Source organism: Melampsora larici-populina (assembly GCF_000204055.1).
Source record: "Melampsora larici-populina 98AG31 unplaced genomic scaffold MELLAscaffold_5, whole genome shotgun sequence".
Lineage (NCBI taxonomy): Eukaryota > Fungi > Basidiomycota > Pucciniomycetes > Pucciniales > Melampsoraceae > Melampsora > Melampsora laricis-populina.
The window spans coordinates 1556777-1580070 of NW_006768769.1; the positions used below are offsets into that span (position 1 = coordinate 1556777).

The following is a 23294-nucleotide window of genomic DNA, read 5'->3' on the forward strand; positions in this document are numbered from 1 at the left end:
GCTGGGATCTGATGTGTTAAGATTTGTCTTTAATCCACCATCTGTAGTTACATTTCTATCTATACATATCTTGTAAGAGATAATCTAGCGTGATTAATTGAGCTCAGCTCGTTGGACCATCATCGAAGTGAAAATGGCTCAGTTTTTTACTTCGCTCAGATGGTTCCTCAAAGGTCAGAGGCGTGTCATATACATAAAAAAGAGGAAATCCTTTAGTCGAAAACGGAGAATATAAGTAAATAGGCGAGATGAAATGAATAACATGAGACTCGGAGCCCCAACAAGGAGCCCCTTTTTGTAAAAAGGGGCTCCTGAATCGTTTGTAGCCTGGTGTCCGACCCGAGAGGGGGCACCGGATACTGTTCCGAGGGCTCTAAATATCCATATTCAAAAGGTGATTTTATTGATATTCAAAAGGTGAGTCAATTGGTAGTCAAAAAGGTGAATCAATCAATATTTGAAGAAAATAAGAGAGAAAGGCCATGAGACAATGGATGGTGTACAATGCCATGCAGGGTTATGAAGTGTTGCCTGTTGACCACCAGTTTGCTAGTTGAGAAACCTGTGGATTTTCTTTGGGTTTCCTGCTGTAGTTTTAGGTTTGTTCAAGTCAACATTTTAGAAAAACAAGATACATAAAACTTCTCCTGTTTTTTTGTCAAATTTACATAAATTTAAGCTACAGTGGCAGAAGTTTTTTTTTGCATTCAGAGAATTGTTGAACAAACTATGGAATCTTGTCTGAATCATTACCAAGCTAGTCACCCAGTCACAACTATCTCCACTGATCAGCAAGATAATCCTGTTGATGATGACAAGTGTCTTTGCTTTGATGTCATGTGGCTCTAACAATTATACCAACCAAGAAATGGAAGGTTAAACATATGTCTGGTAAATTTCCACTTAGTTGTGGCACACTTTTGTGGTGGTGGAAGGTATTTTTTCTTAATCATCTTGGCTTTTATAGAAAAGTTTCTGACTACCTCTTATTTTTTAGGACAATTCTGGGGCATTTCATGTCCTTGCTCTCATGCATTGCAACTTTTGGGATGCTCTGGACCAACATGTTCTTGTGAATGGGGCTTTTCAGGTGCAGCTGATCATGTATGTGGCTCTGATCAATTGGCTATGGCAAGCCGTACTGTTGAGCAATCTGCTTCATCTCAGGAGTGGCTTAGATCAGGTATCTAGGTTCATGGAGAGTATTCAGAGGTTCTTACCTTGGTGGAGAACATGGATAAAAGTTACCTCAATGACTCTATTCTTTTTGTATCTTTTGGTTCTTTGTTTATTTTATATCCTTTCTCTTTTACTTTCCTTTCAACTTCATGAATCTCTTTAAGACAATGTTTTCCTTGGTTTATTCTGTTCCTACACTCATGTACTAATCTTTTGGGTCTCAATATATGTATCTATATTTTTATGTCCTCCCTCATTTAGCTTCCCTTCTCTGATTCATGAAGCAAGTTGATTTATACCCAGAGCTGTAGCCAGATTTATGCTATCTTCACTGGTCACCTTATTGATGCCTTTGAGTTGGAATCAAATGCATCAGATTAATTGCTCTACATTCAACTAGACATGCATCTGAGGTACAAGATACATCTGCATGTTGTTATAAATCAAACTATCAAACTAAACTTGAAAGGTCCACTCCAGTGCGGTGCCCACCACCCAAATGACTAGTTAAGTTTAAACTAAAAGGAAGTTTTTTTTGTTCCAACTGTGATTTTAAAATGTTGGGTGTACTTATGAATCTAAAAGATACTCTGCAATAAATATATAAAAACAATTGTCTGATGAGTTATCTACAAGCCAGATATATAGAAATTAAAATTTGAGATCATTTTGTAAAAGAACAATATTTTGAATTTGGAAAAACAAAATCAAACAGAACCTGTTGGAATTTGTGCAGGTGATGTTTGAGGTTGTGTAACAGGTGTTTGAGTTTGTGTAACAGCTGTTTGATTTCTTGGTAAATTGAAACATGGATCAATCCAATATGTATTCCAATTTAATACTTTACCAGGTGGACCTAACAATAATAATAGATAATCAGTTCAAATTACTTTCACTGTGCCTGTGGAGGGAGCCCTAGACGTTGAGGGCCCTCAAGAGGACAAAGGCAAGCCTTTGTACTTATTGAAGCCCCCAATATCTGGGGCAGTCCACATGGGCACTGTGTTTGTTTTCTACATTATTTTGATGGATCAGATTGACTTACCATACAAACAATCAACATTAGGTAAAGAGTTTTCTGCACATTTTTTATCTATCAGAAAGAGAGAAAAAAGCCATTAAAAAGTTTGAGATTGTGATTTAATAAGTTTTGAAATATATATAAGGAGTATGATTCACTTACCACAACACATCTAGTAATTTCATTTTTTATGAGATCATTTTACAATCCAATTTTGTTCAATTGATCAATGGAGAATTCATTAAATTTAAATACCCAAATCAAATTATATACCAGGTTTTAAATTGATCAAAAAAGACTTACCTCTCTTACCTGCAACCGGAATTGTTGAGGTGATTTTTGATCTCCCTTTGGAAAGAGACTCAGTTTTAATGTGTTTAATGAATTACAACCTCCCCAATCCATTGGACTATATTGCCAACTAGCTTTTCCAAACCCTATTGAATCATATCCACCTGGTATATAATTATTTATATCCATCATAGGATCACCACAAGTACCACTGCTTATAGTTTGTTGTCCCATATTTCCTTGTTGCATATTCCCTTGTTGCATATTCCCTTGTTGCATATATCCTTGTCCCATATTTTGTTGTCCCATATTTTGTACTTCACAAGTTCCATCTCTTTGCCATGTAACTACTACTTCACCTGCAAAATCTGGATCTGATTCTGTCCATTTATATTTTATAATAGCCGATTCTGATTTGATTTCTTTGATCTATCCATCATTTAATTATGGATTTTTATTAAATTTAAAGTTGTTGCAAGATCATCAGCTTTGATACTCGGTTTTTTGGTTTATATATGATTGAAATATTACTTACCATAAGGAAGAAAAAATATGAACAAAATAAACTAAATTTCATAAACATTTTCTTGTTTAAATCTTGGTATGTTGATACAATCTTTAAATGAAAATATCTACAATATATTCTCTTAAAAAGTATATGATAAAGTTTGAACTTGAAGTATTTGATGAAAATCGAAATAAGGGATGAGATTCGTAAATAGAAAAAAAAGCATATATGTACCTTTGATTGAACCGAAAGCAGAAGAGGCAATTGATCATCATAAGTACCTCTTTATTACTTTACTTCATCGATGATCATAGTGACAACAACACCGACCTCGAACTCTACCTCAGTGTTGCACACATGAACAGTTATCTTCGGTATGAAAAGCTGTAGAGGGAAGACAAGTTTGCTCACTACAATTTGGGCATAGGTCCTCAAGTCCCTCGCTAAAGCTCGGAGCTCAGAGTTAGATCGTCACATCGACGACGTTGATGTTAGTCTTGTAGGCGCTCGATCCTTTAAAATTTAATTCCAAGCCTCCATTGATACCCAATATGATTAGGAGGATTACGATCATGGGTTGACGATGTTTTACGTTTTACCGAAACAGGAATTGACCATAGTTTCCTCTTGTTGAACATTTGTGACTAAATCGATTATGAAGTGATATCTATACGTGTGAATCACATTTCGTTTTGTTTCTTTCGAAAAAGAAACCCTTTCAAGCTTTCCTCTATGACTTTCTCATCCAGTCAACTCCCTTCTCCCTTTCACCTGCATAACCCGCTAAATGCTAAGCTTAAACTAAGGACCTCTTTCTTGTAGTATCTTTTCACAATATGAGAAAAGAGAGTAACTCGAGAGAATTTGGTTGCCAGATGGGATAAATGTACGGCAACATTTGGTTGGGAGTAAAACACACATAAATCTAATCATGAACACAAAACGGTACCACAGACAAAGAACAAGCTTTACCCAAAACTATATGGCATACCATGAATGACTCCATTGTGATCAGGATTCAAAGATATGTAAGACCAAGTTCAAAGCCTTGTTCATTCTCAAATTAGATCAAAACATTACCATACAAATTCACAAAACTGTTACTACCACAAGACCTAAACCAAAAAAAAAAATGAAATCAAAATAAGATCCAAACCGATAAACTTGATAGAAATCTTACAATTCATACTTTTTACATACATATATATATAAACATAAACAAAAAAACCCATAATTTGAGTTTCTTTTAGGATTCTAAAACTACAACAAGAGATTAAGAATAATAAGAATACTAAAAGATAATAATAAAATAAAGATATCATTTAAATTGATATGATCTTAAGATGTACTAATTTCAAGTCCTATAAAATATACAAAAACAAAACATTGAGATAAGAATACTAATAATACTGAGAAGACAACTTGCTAAATAAATCAGTGGTACCAAAACAAACTAAACAAAACACTTTCCATCCTGTAGCTAATGATCATTACAATAAGAGACAAAAAGATATAAAGAATAACGTTTCATCTTTGAGGATGAACAAAACGAGTCATTGGATGACTAAGAGGATGAGGAGGACGAGGTAAAGCGAAACAAAGATGACATAAACTAATCAAAAGCAAACATACAAATCAGTCCGAGTAGATCTCAAGGAACAGAGAAGATCAAAAAGAAACTTAACTCGTAATCTGCACATAAGGTACATTTGAAACGAGGTCCTACGACTTGAAACCCACAGTGATTACAACTGACTCTCGGATGAGTTATTTTCCATTCGGGTAACTGCTTATTTTCGTTCAATAAGATTAGTAACTTGGGATAGAAAGATAAAGATGACGATGAGGAAAACTTACGGAAATAACGTTGACATCTGAGGGGTTTCGGATGGGTACAAAGTCATGAATCGGATGATGATGAGAAATTGAACCATAACAAGTTTCACATGAATCTAAATCTGGACATTTCAAACCTGATGAAATAGAACCAAGGATTAGACAATGGGAAAAGAAATCCATCAAGTAGAAGAAAGAGAGACTGACATTTGTAACGAGTACCACGGATATGACAACGACAGAAATCACAGGTTGCTCGATGAGTTGGTTGATCGGTTGAAGAAGGTCTACTTGGATCATCATGTCGAATAGGTGAACCAGGATCAATGGTAGGAGAGTTTTCGATTGATTTCTTTAATTCTAATTGAAGCTAAATCAACTACATTAGGTTTTTGAAAATCACCAAAAAGTCAAAACTCAGTTTGTTTTAAAGACTTACTTTCTCTACTTTATCTTTCCACATTTCAATCGTTTCTATATAATCTTTTGATTCTTTTTTAAGTATGGTGATTTCTCTAGCTAATTTCTTCCAACGTTCTTTAAAGGTTTCTTCTTCATCAAGTTTAGGTGTCTGATTCTCATTTGTATTGTTTATAGTTGTAGTAAGAGATTGGGCTTGATGATTAGATGAATCTAAGTTAAGGATTGACGATTTAGATTCAGGACAATATCTTTCTAAATGATCTTTCCAATTATCTCTTCTACCTTCCCAACTACAACCTAATGAACAAAACACCACAAGTTCTTGGACTAATTCGTTTAAGATCTTTGGAGGTTGGGTTAAACGTGATGGTGTTAATGGTGATCGATCAACTGGACAAGTAGGTATATGTTTAATCCTGTGAATAGATTTGAAGAATCAGTTTGATTGATCAAATTAAAGCTTTTTTGGGATCAGAGAAATCAAGGAATGAAAGCTTACCAGGTGTGAATACATTTCTTACAAAAGATATGACCACAGAAAGAAGCCACAAGAGGATCGATCCATGGTTCACTAAAAAGAAAATCAAAAGGACAAATCAGTTTAATATCGATTGGAGGAAAGAATGATTTGCAAAAGACTAACGAGCAAATCGAACAAAGTAATGAATTACTTATATGGTTTTCATCACGATACATGAAACCTGATTGAGAGATAAATTTGGATACATCTAATTCGAGTGATGAAGTTGAAAGTGAAGTGGATGGAGTGGATGTCATCTTTCTTGAGATTGATCGTGATGGTCGAGGCTGAGGTCAAGAGAACCAATCAACTCAAACTTGGAAAACACTGATAATTATGTACTTAAGACTTAAACCCACTTAACATAAAGAACCCCAAGGCACAAAACCATCCTCAACACATTTCAGCACTCACAACAAAATTCGTGCAAGTGATACAATCGAAGTCTCCTGAAGCTTAACTGCTTGAAAGTCTCCCAGAGTATCACCATTGTTCTTTAAAAATCCCACAAGGATACTCTTCAGGCTTACAGATAATGAAAGTGTTTTACCGGTCCTAGAACAACATATTTTGGTTGATAGCCAAATGGCTCCAATAGCACTTGAAGTTGAGGCAATGGAGAAAAAAACTTGTATTAACTGTATCACTCAAAGATCATCTCACTTTATATGGCACAAAGAAGAGGTTGAAAGCAAAAATCGGATGACAAAAAGAGTCACAAAGTTTATGTGACAGTTTCAGAACCGATGCATCGAGGGAGAATTGAAGGCACTATAAACGTCTGTTTCTGAGGATTCAACCTTGCAAAATTGAACATTTGTGTTCCTTCAGTGAATGATTAAGCATCACATGATGAACAAGAAAAATCGAAATTTTATCAGAAGCAGCACTTCAAAGTAAATCAATCAAATCCGACGTAGTGCACAAGATCCACATGTCTTTCTGATGTCTATCGTGGTCCTCTTCCTAGGGAGTAATTAAGCATGAACCAACCTGACCTTTCGTGCTTCGAATAGGATCTAAGTATCGGTAAAACATTGTGTACATGCTGAGAAAGGAACAAGACCATCTCGTCAATTCTTTAGGCTTTGTAGAACGTCTTGGATTTAGCTTACTTATGTACGGGATTTTGTCTGGAGTCCCTTTGCACACATAATGTCGACCTCCATGGTTATAACAACCTAAATAATTTGATCCACATTCCAAGGTGTATAAAAGTCTGAAATGAGCTATGGAAAACAGGATGCTAAAGAGATGGGGGACCCACCGTATCCTCCTTCGTCTAACCAATGATACCTTGCGCACCTTTGAGTGGTTTCGCCACTGGTGGTGCCTTCAAGTATACAGCCACCCAATTCAACCCATTTGTCTCCTACAGATTGACATTCATAAAGTAGATGTGCACGAATGAGCTTCTTTGCGAGAATTCATCATCACACGATGAGTTTCTTCATGTAAATGATACTTACCCTTATGATAACAGCCTCGGTTATGGCAATTTTGCTGGGCCAGTGTATGCGTTCCAGGTTGACAGACTTCGAGCGTTAGAAGAGACATATGGAATCAGTTTGTTCGGTGGCGCGGGTTGTTGTGTGTTACTCAGAGATGTGGCCCTGGGGCCTGGTTTGCATAAGACGAAGCCGGACTTTTTTAGAGCGCAGAGAGTACTTGCGGGTGGCCAAAAAGCTCGGCGCTGGGTCCCTCACTGAGGGACCCCCCTACTCGCGTAGAAGAGAAAGTGAGAGAATTAGCCCGAAACTTAACCCCAGTCTGACTAGAGGGTGGTGGGCGGGAAAAAAAACAACGAAAGAGACAATATAACCGAGAAGAACTAGTTTTGAAGAAACAGGTACACTATTACGACGAAAATGGATAACGCTTGTACTTGGATACGTTTATTAAGTGTATAGTGTACTTTTGTATATAGGAAGTAGATGTGAAAAGATCAACAACTTGGAAAAAGTGAAATTGAGAATTACAAAACGTTTGCTAGAGGAATGAAAAATCTGGACTGGCTTGGCGCGGGTCTTCCGTTGGGGGGAAAGTCGCAGTGCCAATTTTGTTGCACCTCTTTCGTGAGTGCTCGACAACAACCTTTGCTGATTTCCTCACTTTCCACATATTCCACTCTGATAATACTCACGTACCATCCCCGAGGAATCAGTTTGTTCGGTGGCGCGGGTTGTTGTGTGTTACTCAGAGATGTGGCCCTGGGGCCTGGTTTGCATAAGACGAAGCCGGACTTTTTTAGAGCGCAGAGAGTACACCGCCCTCGTATTTGTGAGAGTCGATGATGGTAGGTAAAAGATTCTTGATGTGCGGTGTATGGCGCTGTGGCACGACTCTGCATGATTGGTGAGTTACGCCGAGTCACGTACGAGAGGGACCCTGTCTAGGCGGGGAATTTTCTCCGGGTACGACGCCGTGCGCCCTGGCTTCGTGCGGAGCAGGAAAGTCAGTTTGGGAATTTAGCTCGAGTGTGTAACACTGGGAGCTCACTGTCACCGGATGGTGGTCCTTCTGTGTCGCTGAACAGCGTGTTTCGGGAACGAACAGTAGACGTGGCTCCTATAAAGGGCGAGCGTCAGCACGTGTGAGTGAAGTCCAACGGACGATGCACTCACCAGTGTATCCAACAGTTGGTGCTGTTGGATAGTCTCGAGAACTTGCCCGACCGTCTTCAGGCAGTAGCTGTGAGAAGGACAGGACGGTCAGTTCGAACGAAATGTGGGAAGCTTGGGAGGGACGAGTACATACAGGAGCATTCATTGGGAATTGAATATGCTCCCCGACTGTAAGTCCGGTCTGCGGCATGTGGTCTTCGGCCTCTTTCATATTGAGTATCGGGTGGTTTCTGACGTAGAGTTTCCAAGCATCAGATTGCCATCGTCCAATCGCTTGGATGGTTGATAAGGCGGTTCCTGACTGTGCTAGCGCAGTTGCCCCCCCAGCTCGGAGGGAGTGGCCAGATCTAGTCGTCCTGAAGATGGACTGGAGGCGGGAGATGAACCAAGACCTCGTTGGCAGTTCACCATTAGAGCGTATCAAGAGAATGCTGTGGGATGGAAATAGGTCGTCTCTCAGGTTTACATAGCGGACCAGAGTCCGTACCGGGCAAAGTCGAGAGTTTGGCCGACGTAGTATGGCTACCGGGCTGCTCTTGAATTTTCGATCGCCTTTGTGGTAGGGTAGGGTGTATTGAGCCACTTTCCCGCATGTTGATATCACCAGTGTGGATCGACGGATTGACTTCCTGACGTTACAAAGCTTTAGCACGTCGGGCACCACTAGCTCGCCGAGTCTGTGGAGGGCTGCGAAGCCCAAGGCCAGAATGGTGTTGAAGAGGAGATCATCGAATGATGAGTTGAAGGCGTTGGAGGCAATGGAAAGGTCCATGAGTGTGAATGCGTTTGCATGTTTGGTAGGTTCGGATAGCTGCTTCTCGATGCCTATAAGGGTTTGTCTGACATTGTCCGATAAGCGGTAAACCACTATATCCGGAAAGGTGGGTTTGAAGTGGCAAGTGATGCCGGTAAGGTAGGTCTTGATGGTTGTCGGTTTTACCTCGCGGCCGACTACCGAGATGAAGTGGCATAGATTGATTTCGGACGGTTCAGGTAGGATTTTGTGGTCTTCGCAGAAGGTGAGGAATCTGTGGGCTCCACACTCGTATTTTGATTTTGATGCTGGTTCTAAATGGTGGTTACGGTCTGCTGTGCTGAGGTCTTCTCTCTCGTCGAACGAGAGAACATGTTTGGTGGAAGGATTTTTGGAAGGCATGGTTCTGAAGCAAAGATGGATAGTGCAGGAATGTAGCAGGGCACGGTTTGGGTTGTTGTTGTTCGCGATGTCGGTGTTATTTCGAACGGCGGATCCCTCCGTCGAGGGACTTTGGGATGGCTGGGAGGGTTAGGTGGACGCGAGAGGGAGGTGCTTCACAGCCCCCAATCGCAAGTCACTGGCAGGCCAGTGCCTCCCACCAACCCTAGCAAGTTATGAGCAAGTTATGAGAAAGTTATGAAATGGATATCAAATGGATAACATCCATCGATTGAGAATTTGTTGAGAAGTGGTTGGGAGACCACCAAAATTGAGATGATGTCCTACAGCATCATAAACCTGTACAAACCTGCTCCTGTATTTCCCCACCAAGAATATATAGTTTATTAACCTTTGTGACATAAATTGACTGTTTTATTGAGGTTTGAAAAAAAAATCACGGACAAAAAATACTATTTTTGTACTATACCTAAGAATTGATTCTGGAATATCTTCCAGCTTCATCAATATACAGACACAAAAAAATTGATATTCCTTTTCAAAACATGTTTCTCCCCATTTGAGTCCCCTAACGCCCTCCAGGGTGGGCAGTATTTCTACATGTAATTCCTGAATGTGGCAACAAGTTTGATTTTCTGAAGTTCTTTGCCCCAAGAAAAATTTTGAGGGAACATATTGCCAAAATCATCCTGATCTTGATTGATGTACATGTAGATGGTATTTGACAAAAATTTCTGCCATAAACTTTGCCGTATTCTGCCTAGAAACAAAGAATCAATCAAATTGTTGACTGCTCATGTACACACCACAATTACATATAGAAATACTGCCCATACAGGAAGGTTCTAGGGGACAAAAATGTGGAGAAACATGTTTTCAAAAGGAATATCAATTTTTTTGTGTATGTATATTGATGAAGCTGGAAGATATTCCAGAATCAATTCTTAGGTACAGTACAAAAATAGTATTTTTTGTCCGTGATTTTTTTTTCAAACCTCAATAACTCAGTCAATTTATGTCACAAAGGTTGATACACTATATATTCTTGGTGGGGAAATACAGGAGCAGGTTTGTACAGGTTTATGATGCTGTATGACATCATCTCAATTTTGGTGGTATGACATATTTTGCTGGTAACTGACCCAAAACATCTTGATAGCAGATGGATGTTATGCTGAAAACCAATTGAAGTTTTGTTGAAAACATTTTGGAGACATCGGATGTACTGGCCTGCCAGTGACCAGTAGTTGGGGGCTGTGCTTTGCTGTTTGGGATGATGTGACGTCGAGACAGGGCTTCGGCGATACTGTTTCGTTTGCCTGCTACGTGTCTTACCGTGATGTTCAGATCGTGTTTCAGCATTTTGGAGACCGCGTGCCTGAAGAGAACTCGAACTGAATCTGTTGGGCAGTGTGTGCTAAAGAGATAGCACACGGATTTGTTGTCTGTGAGTATGAGGATTTTTGTTGGAGATGCTGCGAGCGACAGGTCGATCGCCGTGACTACTGCTAGGAGTTCGGCCCAGTAGATTTCTCTAGATGGCGGAGGTAGAGTCATGTCCCACGTTTTGTTGGACCTCGGGTTCCAGATCCCGATTCCCGTCGGACAGGCGTCACAGAAGAACACGGCGTCCGCTGATTCGAGCTCCCAGTGGAATGAGCTCATGATAGTCCTGCCGTTCCATTGTCTCAGGGCTTCTGCCAGCCATTTCAGGTCTTCTCTCGTGGTTTTGTTCAGCGGAACGTTGGCGTTGCGTAATGTCTTTCCTGCTATCTTGTCCCAAGATGATTGCAGAGACCATCTGCCGAGAGGGAACGTATTTAGTGCCCAATTGGCCCAACCGGTCAGGCGCTGCCATTCGATTAAGGGCTGGGATTGGCAGAGGACGAATTGTTCCAGCTGCGCCACCAGAGCCGACCGTTTTTCTTCCGCTAGCGCTATCGTCATCGTGTCGCAGTCAATCATGTGTCCAATGATTTCGAGCTTGCTGCCCCAAAGCTGCTTTTCCCATGCCCATGGGATGTTCAGGAAATCGAACAGGGAAAGGAACTTTGCTTGGCTTAGCGGTATGCAGTGGCTTTTGAAAGTGACGAGCTCGGTGGCCAGGTTGACCCCCCATGAGTTGTCCATGTAGGAGTTGAGGTCGGTAATGCCGAGCTCGTAGTAGGCGATCCACAGGACCACGGAGAAGAAGCTACACCAGAGTTTTGGCGAGCTGGCGCAGCCGAAATTTACACACCTGTCGATATGGTACTTGTTCTCAATTCTGATTGCTTGGCGTAGTTGCCATTGTCGATGTACAGGTAGAATTCTGAAAGCGGAATCAACATCCGATTTCCAGGCAACGGTCTTCTTGGGGCTTCCCTTAGAAGGTGCGACCCATACATAGTTTGAAGTGATCATTAGTGGTTTCTTCTGAGGTGCTCGTTTCTTGATGAGGGAGGGAACAAAGGAGGCTATGGAGTCGAGTTTGATTTTAATTTTAGTTTTGTCGATTTGGTCGTTGGGGGATGGGGAGCCGTAGCTCATGTTCGTACACATGCGGGTTTTCCCCGAATGTTTGTTGGTGGCAAGACATAGAGGAGCACATTTCATGCCTTGGAGGGGGGAGTTAAAGCCTTCTGAAAATCTACCGAGTTTCACGTCCTTGTCGCGTGTTTTGCGCAGGAGCTCGAGACCTTCTTTGGAATTGACATGGTTTTGATGGATGGTCGTCTCTGGCGATGGGAGCGTTGAAAGTGGCCAGAAGCCTTCTTGGAGGCCAAGTAAGATCGACTCGATGAATGGTTGGTTGGGGTGGGATTTTGTCATGAGGCGTAGCCGAGAGGAATTTATTGGACAGATTATTTTGAAAAGGTGAGGGTTCTTTTTGATGGCAAAGGCGGCCAGTGGATCATCAGAAAGGTCCGGTGCAGAAGGGAGGGGTTCGGCGTCTAAAGAGAAGTTGACTGAAGCCGAGAAATGTTCGGCATCTGGCTCTACTTCTAGGCCCCGGAGGAATTTTCGGTCATTGGGCCTATGCGTGCGCGATGATTCCTCTATGAGGGGCATCACATCCCACCTTGTTGCATAAGTTATGGCGTCGCTCGCAGTCGTCGTCCGACTTTTTGCAAATGTTAGCGTTCCAGTTGTTGCAAGGAGTATCGCTAAGATGCCATTTGCTAGAGTTCTTAAGATCGTAAGGAAAATCGATACGCGATCATGGTGGTTTGTCCGATTTCTTCGTCTTGGGTTTGGACCATGAGGACGACTCTGGCTTCTTTGATGAGGTTCGGGACGAGCTTGCCGTTGGCTGTTCAGCCTTTGAATCGTCGTTGAGTCGACTGATCTTGCTGAATAGGTGTTTGCTCTTGATGCCGTCGAGCTCTTCGTGCATCCAGTTTCCGAAGGGGATCCAGGAGTTACGAGAGAACTCAAGACGCATTTCTGCATCGTAGTCTCGAACGTCTTTCCAGTGGATCCCCCGGGAAGCCCTGCCTGCTTGCTTGACGATATGATCGAAATACTTTCCAATGTCTTCCTTTGCCGGCGGGAAGGCCGCTTGGTATGCTTGACGAAGAATGCCAATGAGTTCGAGCCAATGCACCAAGTTGTTGATTGGTGTGCCTTTGACTTTTTCTTTGAATTCAAGGTCTCTGGCATCGTTGATTTTGATGGACTTTGCGGATCCGGGTTTGCCGAAGATTTCCGAGTTGAGCTTCTCAAGATCCACATAGTCGTAAGATAGTAAGTCCTTGATTTGCGACGTTGGCCACCTATTGGGCTTGCTTCGACAGCTTTCGAAGATCTGGATTGATTTCCGCATGTCCTCTTTGTATTCATATTTGATTCTGTTGATCTCTTTGGCAGCGAGCGGGAGTTGTTCCTCGAGAAGCTCGTCGTCTGCCGCTTGGCATGCCAGTTTCTTCTTTGGCTTGCTGAAGGAGGTGATAAATTTTTTGAGGGCTGCATCCAGGGATGTCGAAGAGTCGACACGATCAGGGGAAGGCGAGATGTGACGTTTCTTGCCTTTATCCACGTGGGGGTTTGGTGCAGGTGCAATGCGGTTGAACAGTGAGTTGTCGATCCTGTTAAGGAGAGAACTTGGCTGGGTCGTTTCTGGCGAGTTGTCGAACCAAGTCCTTCTGTACGACGAGCTTTGTTCAGGTAGGTCTTGTGGAGGCCTACCCTCTGGGGTTCCTGAGCGCCGTTTGTGTGATTCTGAGCGGCGCCTGGGACTCCGAGACCTGTGTCTGGGGGACTTTGATCGTCGCCTAGGGCTTCTCGATCGGCGTCTGGAGCGCTCCGAATGGTGGTGCGAGTGCCTGGTTGGGCTGTTCGAGGTGAAGGTTCGCCGCGCTGGGCTTCTGTAGCCGCGTCGCCTGCGGTCTGGACTGGCACGTCGAGAGGAGCGATGAGGGCTTCTCGAACGACGGCCATTGTCTCTTCTGCGAGAGCTTGACGGCCCTTCAGCGTTGGCATGTCTAGCTGCTGACCTGGCGTTACTAATTTCGGTGAGTAAATTTGATGGAACCTGGTACTGAAACTCAGATCTTGCTGGATGTTTAAAGACTGTGCCGGTGATGAGGACAGCCGGCTCGGCGCGCATGAGGTCTCTGGCCGTGGTTGGCCATACATGATTTTCGCCAACCATCTTCCATAAGGGCCGATTAGAGCGTGAGTCCAGCTCGATTGCTGCTCTAGCAAAGACGGAGAAATTGTACGTGAAATTTTCCAAGTTTCCGTCGGTCGGCGGAATGATTTCGGCGAACTGGTCGCGTAAGGTACGCATGTCGACAGCTCTGCTGCCCCCCGCCTTGTCGTATTTGAAAAGCAGGGCATCGATTCTTTTAAAGGTGGAAGTTGAGTTATTAACTCTTTCGATTTCTTGGCGAGATAGTTCTTGATCATTCTGCATTTCTGACGATAAACGACGAAAAAAACAACGAAAGAGACAATATAACTGAGAAGAACTAGTTTTGAAGAAACAGGTACACTATTACAACGAAAATGGATAACGCTTGTACTTGGATACGTTTATTAAGTGTATAGTGTACTTTTGTATATAGGAAGTAGATGTGAAAAGATCAACAACTTGGAAAAAGTGAAATTGAGAATTACAAAACATTTGCTAGAGGAATGAAAAATCTGGACTGGCTTGGCGCGGGTCTTCCGTTGGGGGGAAAGTCGCAGTGCCAATTTTGTTGCACCTCTTTCGTGAGTGCTCGACAACAACCTTTGCTGATTTCCTCACTTTCCACATATTCCACTCTGATAATACTCACGTACCATCCCCGAATAATCAGTTGATCAGCTGTGTAATGAATCACGTTCAAATTTGACGGCAAAGAGATAAGATCAAAACCTACCAACGATATCCTCCCAATAATCACCTCCTGAAAATCCACCTTTGCATAAGGTTGTGAAGTAAGCAGATTCCCCCGCGGGTTTTGATGATACAAGAAGTGCTCCGAGGCACAAAGTGCAAACTAGCACAGCGATTTTGAGAAAAGACTGGTGAAACATGTTGATAAGTAACGTAAAAGAGAGAGGATAGCAACAAAGGTGATGAAGAAATCTTATCGTCAGACAGTAAAACAAAGTACGTTTGTACAGGAGCAGGTTGCATTGTCTGCCCAGCTTTTGTTAAACACCAAAAGAAATGTGAACGAGGCGCCGTGCAACAAGGGCCCTGAAGCTTGACAAGAATCTTGAATCACTGTAAAAGTGCAAACAAAACCCTTCTGCATTCCACCTTCATCCAAGGTTCAACTTCTATGTGTTTTCCCCATTTAGCCAAGCTACCTATGACCGGCTAAGATCTGAGCCTACAATATGTCCTTTGAACACAATTTTGGTTCTAGGTCTTTGGCTCCCATCCGTCACATAGCTCCGGGATGTGCCATGGCATTTGCTTGCTGGTTAGGCCACATGGTGTCACATGCTTGCACGCATAGCTCTTGTGTTGTTGGATCCCCCAAAGTTAAACAGTCAAAAATTCCTGGTCCCTCAACTTTTCAGACCAAGTACTTTTATTTTACTCGTCTTTCAGTCCTTCTATGTGGAAAATCATGCTTGACATGTTGCCACAGGACTTGGCAACCATATTGCATTACAATAATCAAAAACTCTAGCAAATAGACTATCCCTCTGTGGTACCAGGCCTGACTGTAGTGTCTCCCTCTATCATGCAGAACCTTGGGCTGTGTGATCCACTCAAGTTCTAAAACTTGGAATAGACAGTCAAAAATCTAGACTGCACTGTCAGTTTGTTGGTCTGTTGGAAAGATCGGATTGAGTTAGTATGGAATTGATGAGGAGGGTTCAGTTTTGAAACTACAATTACTTGATGTGTAAGCTTTCTCAGGACAAGCCTAGATCTGGCCGCAGAATTAGACATCTCCAACCACTCAAGCTGCCAGGATGGTAATCAATCTTCCAGACCAAGGTCCCAGGTAAAGTATAGCATAGATACATAGATGAAGAGATTTGAGGATACTATCTTGAAATATTTTGTACTCCTGTAAGACCTTATTTTTGAGGATGCATCACTGCAAAATTGATTCAATAATAAAATTGACACTGTGAACAAAATAATTAGTGAATATATTGTAAAAGAAGCTCTTCAAAATACATTAAATAGATCAATCTGGATGTAATGCACAAAATTCCTATGACCAATTCTGATGTCTATTATGGTCCTCTTTCTAGGAGGACCATCAGGCATGGCTCAATCTGACATTTCATTCCTCTAGTAAAATCTAATCATCATAGCATGACATTGTACAGGCTGAGAGCAACAAAATCATCTCGTCAATAATTTAGGTTTCGCTGAGCGTCATGGATTCGACTCACTTATGAACGGGATTGTCTCTGGGGTCCCGTCGCACTGATAAAAGTAACGTCCGTGATTGTGACAACCTGAGTGATTTGATCCCCATGTTAAGGTGATGAAAGTCTACAATGAGCTACGGAAAAAAGGAGTGTACAAAGATGTACACGCACCAAATCGTCCAAGATCAGGCAGCCAACTGTACCCCACACACTGTTGTTTGCTGAAGCCACTGCTGGTGCCATCAAGTATGCAGTTATCCAATTCGACCCATTTATTTCCTACAGATTTACATTCATGAATGAGATATGCACTATTCAGCTTTTTGCAAGAATTGATCATCACACAATGAGTTACTGTACCTAAAGATACCTACCCGAATGGAAACAGCCCCAGTTTTTGCAATTTTTTTGGGCAAGTGAATCCCTGCCCGGTTGACATGCTTAAAATGGCAGAAGAGACATGTTTAGTTGAAGTTTGAGGTGAATCGCGTTCAGATTGGACAGCAAAATATAAAATCGCAACTCACCAACGATCGCCTCATGATGACTACCTCCTGAGAAAAAGCCGCGGCATTCTAGTGTGAAGTAAGGCGAGTGCGGCGCGGGGTTTGATGACACAAGGAGTGCTCCGAGGCATAAGGAGACTAGCACAGTGATTTTAAGAAAAGAATGGTGAAACATGCTGGTGAGCAAAGCAAAGGAGAAAGGATAGCCACAAAGGCGAAGATCAAGCGATATCAATGGTAGACGGTATTAGCAAAAATATACGTTTGTAAAAGGGTTGGATCGGTGCGAGGCTTCCGTTACTCGTTCACAAAAAGAAATGCGAACGAGACACCGTGCCACGCGGGCCTTTATGTTAACAAAGTCCCTTGGCTTCTGAATTGGCAGATGGCGAACCAGACTCTTGAGTCTTCGACCTTCCGCCTTCATCCAAGTTTCTGTGCATTGAACATTCTTCAACAATGATTACAGCTAAATTCTCCTCCACAGCCGGGAGCGTAACAGTATCAGTCTTTTTCTGAGACTCTGTCGCTCTGAGACTCTTCTGAGACTCTCTCTGAGCTACAAAAAAAAGTGGCTTTCTGTACACCCTTCATACACACTCCATAGTTCATTTGTACAGCGTACCATATCCGGGAAACGACTCAAAAAATTTCATCAACAAGCCTTCAGAGGAAGTCATCAGGGGTTGGGCGAAATTTAGACCAACCGGTTTGCAAAACCCATTCAGTCGTAGTTCAATGATTTAAGAATGCTTTCGAGATGGCTAGAAAGCAATATTGAAGCCACCCTTAACCGACCAAAACTTTTATCGATCTTTTTGCTTTGCAAAAATACACACCAGTACGAAGTGTTTCTTGAGAACTCCAAAGCTTCACCCGTTCAAAAGGCTTACAGGGCAAAGCAATTTGCGCCGCTGGGCTCGTAGTACAAGCCATGCAAACACCCCTTTTGCACCTTTCACATATCCCCTAACCCATCTCTTCTGGCAAAAGCTTGCCTGGGTATCGCCTAAACACTCTTGGCTCTGGGCTCAGATCCGTAACAGATCTGTGAAACCCAGAATACTTGTCCTCCGCCATCTTCGACTCCTTTCGGGAGGCTTCTCAGAGGCGCAAAACCGGTTGGTCGAAATATCGCCCAACCCCTATCATCAAGGCATTGGCAGAAAGCATCAAGATAACCTGACTTTTTTTGATAAGCTTTTAGAAATTTCTTTGGTTCTTTGTCTTCATAACTCACATTGATTTTTTTGATGATCTTATACTATTAGCCGGCATCAAGTTTATGGACTTCAACTTCAACTTCACCTCTTCCTAGTAAGTAAGTTTTCTTTATTTTTTATTTTCTTTTTGTTTTGTTTTTTCACATTTGGTTTTAATTAATTCTGAATCAACCATCTTTAGTCAAATTGTCACATACTCCTGTTGAATGTTGTCATACTTCAATCGATGCTCCTCGTGCTCCGATCGATTCTCCTCGTGCTTCGATCGATTTTCCTCAGATTCTTAACAAATCAAATAAATTTTCACACGACTCTACACCAAAGTCCCATTCAACCTTTTGCTTGTGATTGATTCGACTCAGCTGCTATCAATCATAGTCCTGCAGAATGTTCTTCTACGATACATCAAGCTGATCCTCCAAAACGATCGGTGTATCTTTAACGTTTATCTGCTCCTTTTGATCCTACAGGTGTTTCTTTTTCTTTTTCTTTGTGTTTGAATATTCATCCATTCTCTATTGGTTTTGATTATCACAATTAGGGCTTTAATGGTGAAACAATATAATCGAAAGATATTGTTCAGTCATGATGCTAATGGTGAAATACCTGCAATAACATCATTTTGATGACTAATGACCAAACCCTTTTTCTTGGGTTTTTCTTGTAGAAAGTCACGAGAGAAGGAATGAAGGGAATCCACCAAGCCACAACCTTGTTCACATAACATAATATCGCGAATACAGGTGTTCATGTGGCTAGCAGCTTGGTGAACAGCTGATGAAGATGGCTCAAATATCTCACTCTTTTGTGAATCATTCATACTCTGTTATTCGATTATATTACATTCTTTCCATGAAATCATAATGTTTGACCAAAGTCCAAAGTGTATGATGGAGAGAATCAAAGGGACCATTGTCCTGTGAGAAACCCAGCCCTGGTCCTGTGTGATGGAGCACATCAAAACGGGATTGATTTGACATTGCAAACAAATTAACACACAAAATCAATCACCGTTAACATGGTTCCTTCTCTCATATTGGTTGATTTTGATCTATTTCTGATCGGTCAATCTTACAAGATCCCTTTGTACAGTCCTGGGTAGTCCGAGAAGACCAGAGAAAAAAAGCGCGCCCCGCTCGAAAAAAAAAAAGTGCCACTCTGGAAGAAATTGTACTATCCCTGTATGGCTCAGAGACCGTCTCAGGGAGTCTCAGAAAAAGACTGATACCGCATCTCTCCGCCACAGCCCTTACCCTCTTGCCAAGCTGGGTCATGGCCAGCTAAGATCTGAGACTATGTCCTTTGACCACGATTTTGGTCCCCCACTATGAGTCTCGATAGGCCTCGATTGTATTCAATACTTCGTGCTTTTCTGAGATTAGGGTTTTGACAAACATGAAAACAGAAACTCGACTTTGACTGTCAGATGGCTTCCTAATTTCATACTTAGATCCAAAAATGTTTCGAGTCAGATAAACATATTTTTCACCCTGAAGTTTGGGAGAGATATGTGGCATGTTTTTGTTCCATCAGAGACTATTTTGCATACATGGTATCTATTTGGAGACGCAAACAAAAAACAAAATCTGCACCAGGTACATGCATGGATTGTGTCAATTTGATCCCTTGAGTAGAAAGGCGGAGATGAAAAGAGATTATTTCGTGAGAATGAGATCAAGAGATTGGCAATCAATTTGAGCTACTCAATTATAACAATTACAGATGGACTACTTAGGATGGCCAGACCAAACTTTTTTCACACAAAAAAAATCATTATTGACCTTAATTTTATACAACTCTTTTCCTTTCCAAAATTCTACTGTTTCATGAAGTTTCAAACTTTACAGAAGCAAAAAGAAAACAATCTATAGACATATATAACCCTAAAATATATTCAAACCATTTGAAAAAAAAATTGCAATAGAATCCAGCTTTGAGTCCAGTTTGAAGAAGGAAAAGAAAGAGATCTGAATGAATGATGACAAGAAAGATAAACACTTAAAGTCTAACAAGTGAAACAAAAACCTGGCTTTAATCAATTGCACAATACTGATCAAAACAACTTTGACATTGGCTTGTACGATCCATACCATTCCGTTTGTGCTGTCTATCTATAAGAGCACAAGCTAAACAAGCTGACCATTCTATTGGGTTTGAAGCTCCTATTCGATTGAGATTATCTTCTAATGTATCACTTAATTCATCTGTCGAGTCTTTTGATTGAGTGGCAATTGCGAATCCATTTGAGAAGTATCCATCTAATTCAGTATGCTATTAAATTGAGATAAAATCAGATTTGAGCATCATATATATGAGTAATTCGTGATCTTTGACAATTTACCCTAAATTGCATCTGCGCCGTGGGTGCATCAGTACTTGCTACGATATAATAATTGGGGAGGTAGATGATTAAAGCTCCTTTCTTGTCATTACACCCGAAAAACACTGGTCGTTTATTGTATCCCCGTCTCGAGAATTCTCCCTCGTATGGATCTGGTACCCTATCATCCACCCACATTTCAAGAAGTGGAGTGAGCCAGATTGAATACCAAAATTCATGTTGGAGGGACTTGCCGTGGAAAGCTATAAGCTTCATAGTCCGGTTGCAAGGTTTTCGCGTATGACGCATAAAGACTCGTACCATTAGGATCTGTGCGAATGAATTAGGTCTCACTATATATTCAACCTTACATTTCCGTGGCGATACCTTGAAAAACCGTGGAGACTGACATGCATGTATATTTAGACTAGGCTTGGCTCGATTCTGCTTAATCGTCAAGAAACTGTCAGGGAATAAAACAAACACGGGAATGAAAGGAAAGACAGAGAAGAATTTACTGAAGAATCAACTGCGATGATCGCATCCAAATTTCGACTAGGCTGGATTAAGGGCCACAGAGGAAGTGTTTCTCCGGATAGACTAGAGTCAGCTAAATAAAGGTTATCATCATCTCTTGCTGGATAACCACTATTGAGACCATAACCTAACCCGAGTCCACGAAATGGATTAGGAATGATTGATTCATCAAATACATTTTGAGCTAATGCGTTGAGAAATTTATGTGCCAATGCGATAAAAAATGGTTGTCCGTCTGTTTTGCTCGAGAGTGAGAACACATTACTGCTGGTTGCCTTTGTTTTGCAAATTCGTGTCAAAAGGATGTCACATTATTTAGTCTTTTGTTTGGTTTCGATTGGGAGGGATGCCTTTGACATGTATGGTCTGGGAAGGTTTGATGGAATGTATCAGATATTGGACTTCTTCTCACCATAATAAACCTTTGAAGAAGATTATGTTAGTATAGAGGAACATCACTTGATTGTAAAGAGAGACGTGCTACACTAACCCCATAGAATCAAACCCTACTACACACTGATCTCCACGATATGGCAGACCCTGGTTGATTTTAGTACCCAAGAGTTCGATAGGAATGAAAGCATTGAGAGAAGGATGCCAAGTTCCGAATTCCTCTGGTGTAAACTCATCTGAGATAATTGATGGCCCATTACTTTTCGTGATTCAAATTGCTTGAATATAGACAGATGATAACATACAAACTGGGTTTTCTAATGACATATCTCCTTTTCCTTGTGCTCTCGAAGTTGCTGTGACAATAATCTGATTAGAGATATCACAATTAATCCAGGAAGTGCGACTTGCGTTTCAGACCTATCAAAGATAAAACTCACAAATGGAGCATAATGAGTAGAATATCCCGTCAAATTCCTCACAGAGGATAAAAGGACCGCGTTGGCATTTTGTGTCGTGTTTCTGGAAGAAGAAATTGGCATCAATGAACCATCAGATGGACTTCAACCATTAAAGAGTGCTTGGTGGGGATATCTTCTTACATTGTATGATCGACAATCAACTGAGCCCAAGCACTGAGCAGAAACAAATTGAAGAAGTATTTGTCAATCTCTCAACCACATGGAAATCGAATCATACACACTCCACTATACTCGTCTCAAAACCAGCTTTAGCTTTTTCTGTTGCTGTTTGCAAGTCTCGATCTATTTGCTTCAAGATATGAAGGTCATAAAGTGCGTCTGGTTCTGTTAATTTCCAAACCGTTTCATTGAGAGATGTGAATCTCGGAAAATTTGAAGTGGCCCAGCTTCCAAGTAGCCATGAACCTCTGGAAAGGAAAAAACATTCATCCAAAGAAGCTTCAGCTCATTGATACATCAACATATATTGTCTACCGCCAATCGATCACGGCGATGAGAATGAGAGACGCAATCACCCACCCTGAGAGTCCAGCCGCATAATTAGCAAGTTGAAGTAATCCACCAGTTCTCATTTTATGAGCTTCCGGGTTCCTCCCGTCAAATCCATTTAGTACACCTGCTCCTACTAGTCCAGCTCGAGCTCCACCACCTGATATAGCAAATCCAAAGTTCGGTAAACTTTTTGATGCTTGATTTGAATCTTTCGTAGCATTTGAAAGGAATAAATCCACATCGAAATCGATTAAACCGACGTTTGATAAATAATCCCTCCAAAGTGGTATTGATTTAGATGATTTTTGATTCACGTATTCAAGCTCTTTGGAATTTAAGGGTCCCTGATTGGATAGTGTGAATTCAACATCAGGGAAACTTTATCTACACAGTTTTGATTATTCTTGCTTGTGAGAGAATTTGATAACTTACATCCACGGATGGCTGTCGGACTTGTAAACCTTCAGGACAGGGTTGCCATGAAGGAGCATAACCTCCACTAGGCGAAGTAGGGATCGCTTCGTCTCTCTTCGAAAGCCATCGACGATTGAGAATGTTTGAGGTACTTGGAATCGGAATCTTCAAAGATAGGATGAATGAATGGTAGACGAATATGTTTCCGAATGTGACCACCGAGAAAACAAAGATCGAGGTTCTCATCCTGGTTGTCTCTATCGAAACTTTTCGCGGTTTCTTGTCGGGCGCTCTTTGAAAAACTCGTGATCGTATGGATTTTTTTTGGCAGAAAGACGACCTTTCCAAACTCAGTGCGATGGTTCAAACGACTCCCAAATCTACTCCGATTCATCTTCGTATATAGTCTGAGTGAATAATTGTAGTCTGAAAAATCTAGTTAGACTGAAACGATGGCCGATCTCAATCCGATTTTCTGTTTTCATGACCATTTCAATTTACCCTACATCGTCCTTGATTCGTTTGGCATACACCCTTTTCAGAATTCATAGCACTC

At 41.5% G+C, this 23294-nt stretch overlaps 5 protein-coding genes across 5 annotated transcripts; all 5 read right to left on the minus strand.

Annotated features, from left to right (window-relative positions):
- Nucleotides 1-1886: 1886 nt before the first annotated feature.
- Nucleotides 1887-2800, minus strand: MELLADRAFT_60310 (uncharacterized protein; the record flags this gene model as incomplete). The annotated part of the gene is made up of 4 exons (XM_007406119.1): nt 1887-2035; nt 2225-2272; nt 2363-2372; nt 2504-2800. The coding sequence occupies 4 exons, from the start codon at nt 2798-2800 to the stop codon at nt 1887-1889; spliced, it is 504 nt and encodes a 167-aa protein (XP_007406181.1).
- Nucleotides 2801-4018: 1218 nt separating this feature from the next.
- MELLADRAFT_76868 (uncharacterized protein) lies at nt 4019-6053 on the minus strand (the record flags this gene model as incomplete). The annotated part of the gene is made up of 7 exons (XM_007406118.1): nt 4019-4611; nt 4685-4785; nt 4857-4972; nt 5043-5205; nt 5275-5674; nt 5758-5829; nt 5902-6053. The coding sequence occupies 7 exons, from the start codon at nt 6033-6035 to the stop codon at nt 4527-4529; spliced, it is 1071 nt and encodes a 356-aa protein (XP_007406180.1).
- Nucleotides 6054-6797: 744 nt separating this feature from the next.
- MELLADRAFT_123821 (uncharacterized protein) lies at nt 6798-8128 on the minus strand (the record flags this gene model as incomplete). Its single annotated transcript, XM_007406117.1, has 5 exons — nt 6798-6826; nt 6894-6959; nt 7046-7150; nt 7248-7313; nt 7975-8128. The coding sequence occupies 5 exons, from the start codon at nt 8126-8128 to the stop codon at nt 6798-6800; spliced, it is 420 nt and encodes a 139-aa protein (XP_007406179.1).
- Nucleotides 8129-16298: 8170 nt separating this feature from the next.
- On the minus strand, nt 16299-17052 carry MELLADRAFT_123830 (uncharacterized protein; the record flags this gene model as incomplete). The annotated part of the gene is made up of 5 exons (XM_007406116.1): nt 16299-16327; nt 16393-16458; nt 16543-16650; nt 16746-16811; nt 16899-17052. 5 exons carry the CDS (start codon nt 17050-17052, stop codon nt 16299-16301), a joined length of 423 nt encoding a protein of 140 aa, XP_007406178.1.
- Nucleotides 17053-20131: 3079 nt separating this feature from the next.
- MELLADRAFT_103198 (uncharacterized protein) lies at nt 20132-22984 on the minus strand (the record flags this gene model as incomplete). The annotated part of the gene is made up of 11 exons (XM_007406115.1): nt 20132-20371; nt 20442-20807; nt 20939-21232; nt 21370-21379; nt 21448-21586; nt 21656-21719; nt 21791-21872; nt 21953-21985; nt 22054-22239; nt 22352-22668; nt 22757-22984. 11 exons carry the CDS (start codon nt 22982-22984, stop codon nt 20132-20134), a joined length of 1959 nt encoding a protein of 652 aa, XP_007406177.1.
- Between the last annotated feature and the right edge of the window lie 310 nt (nt 22985-23294).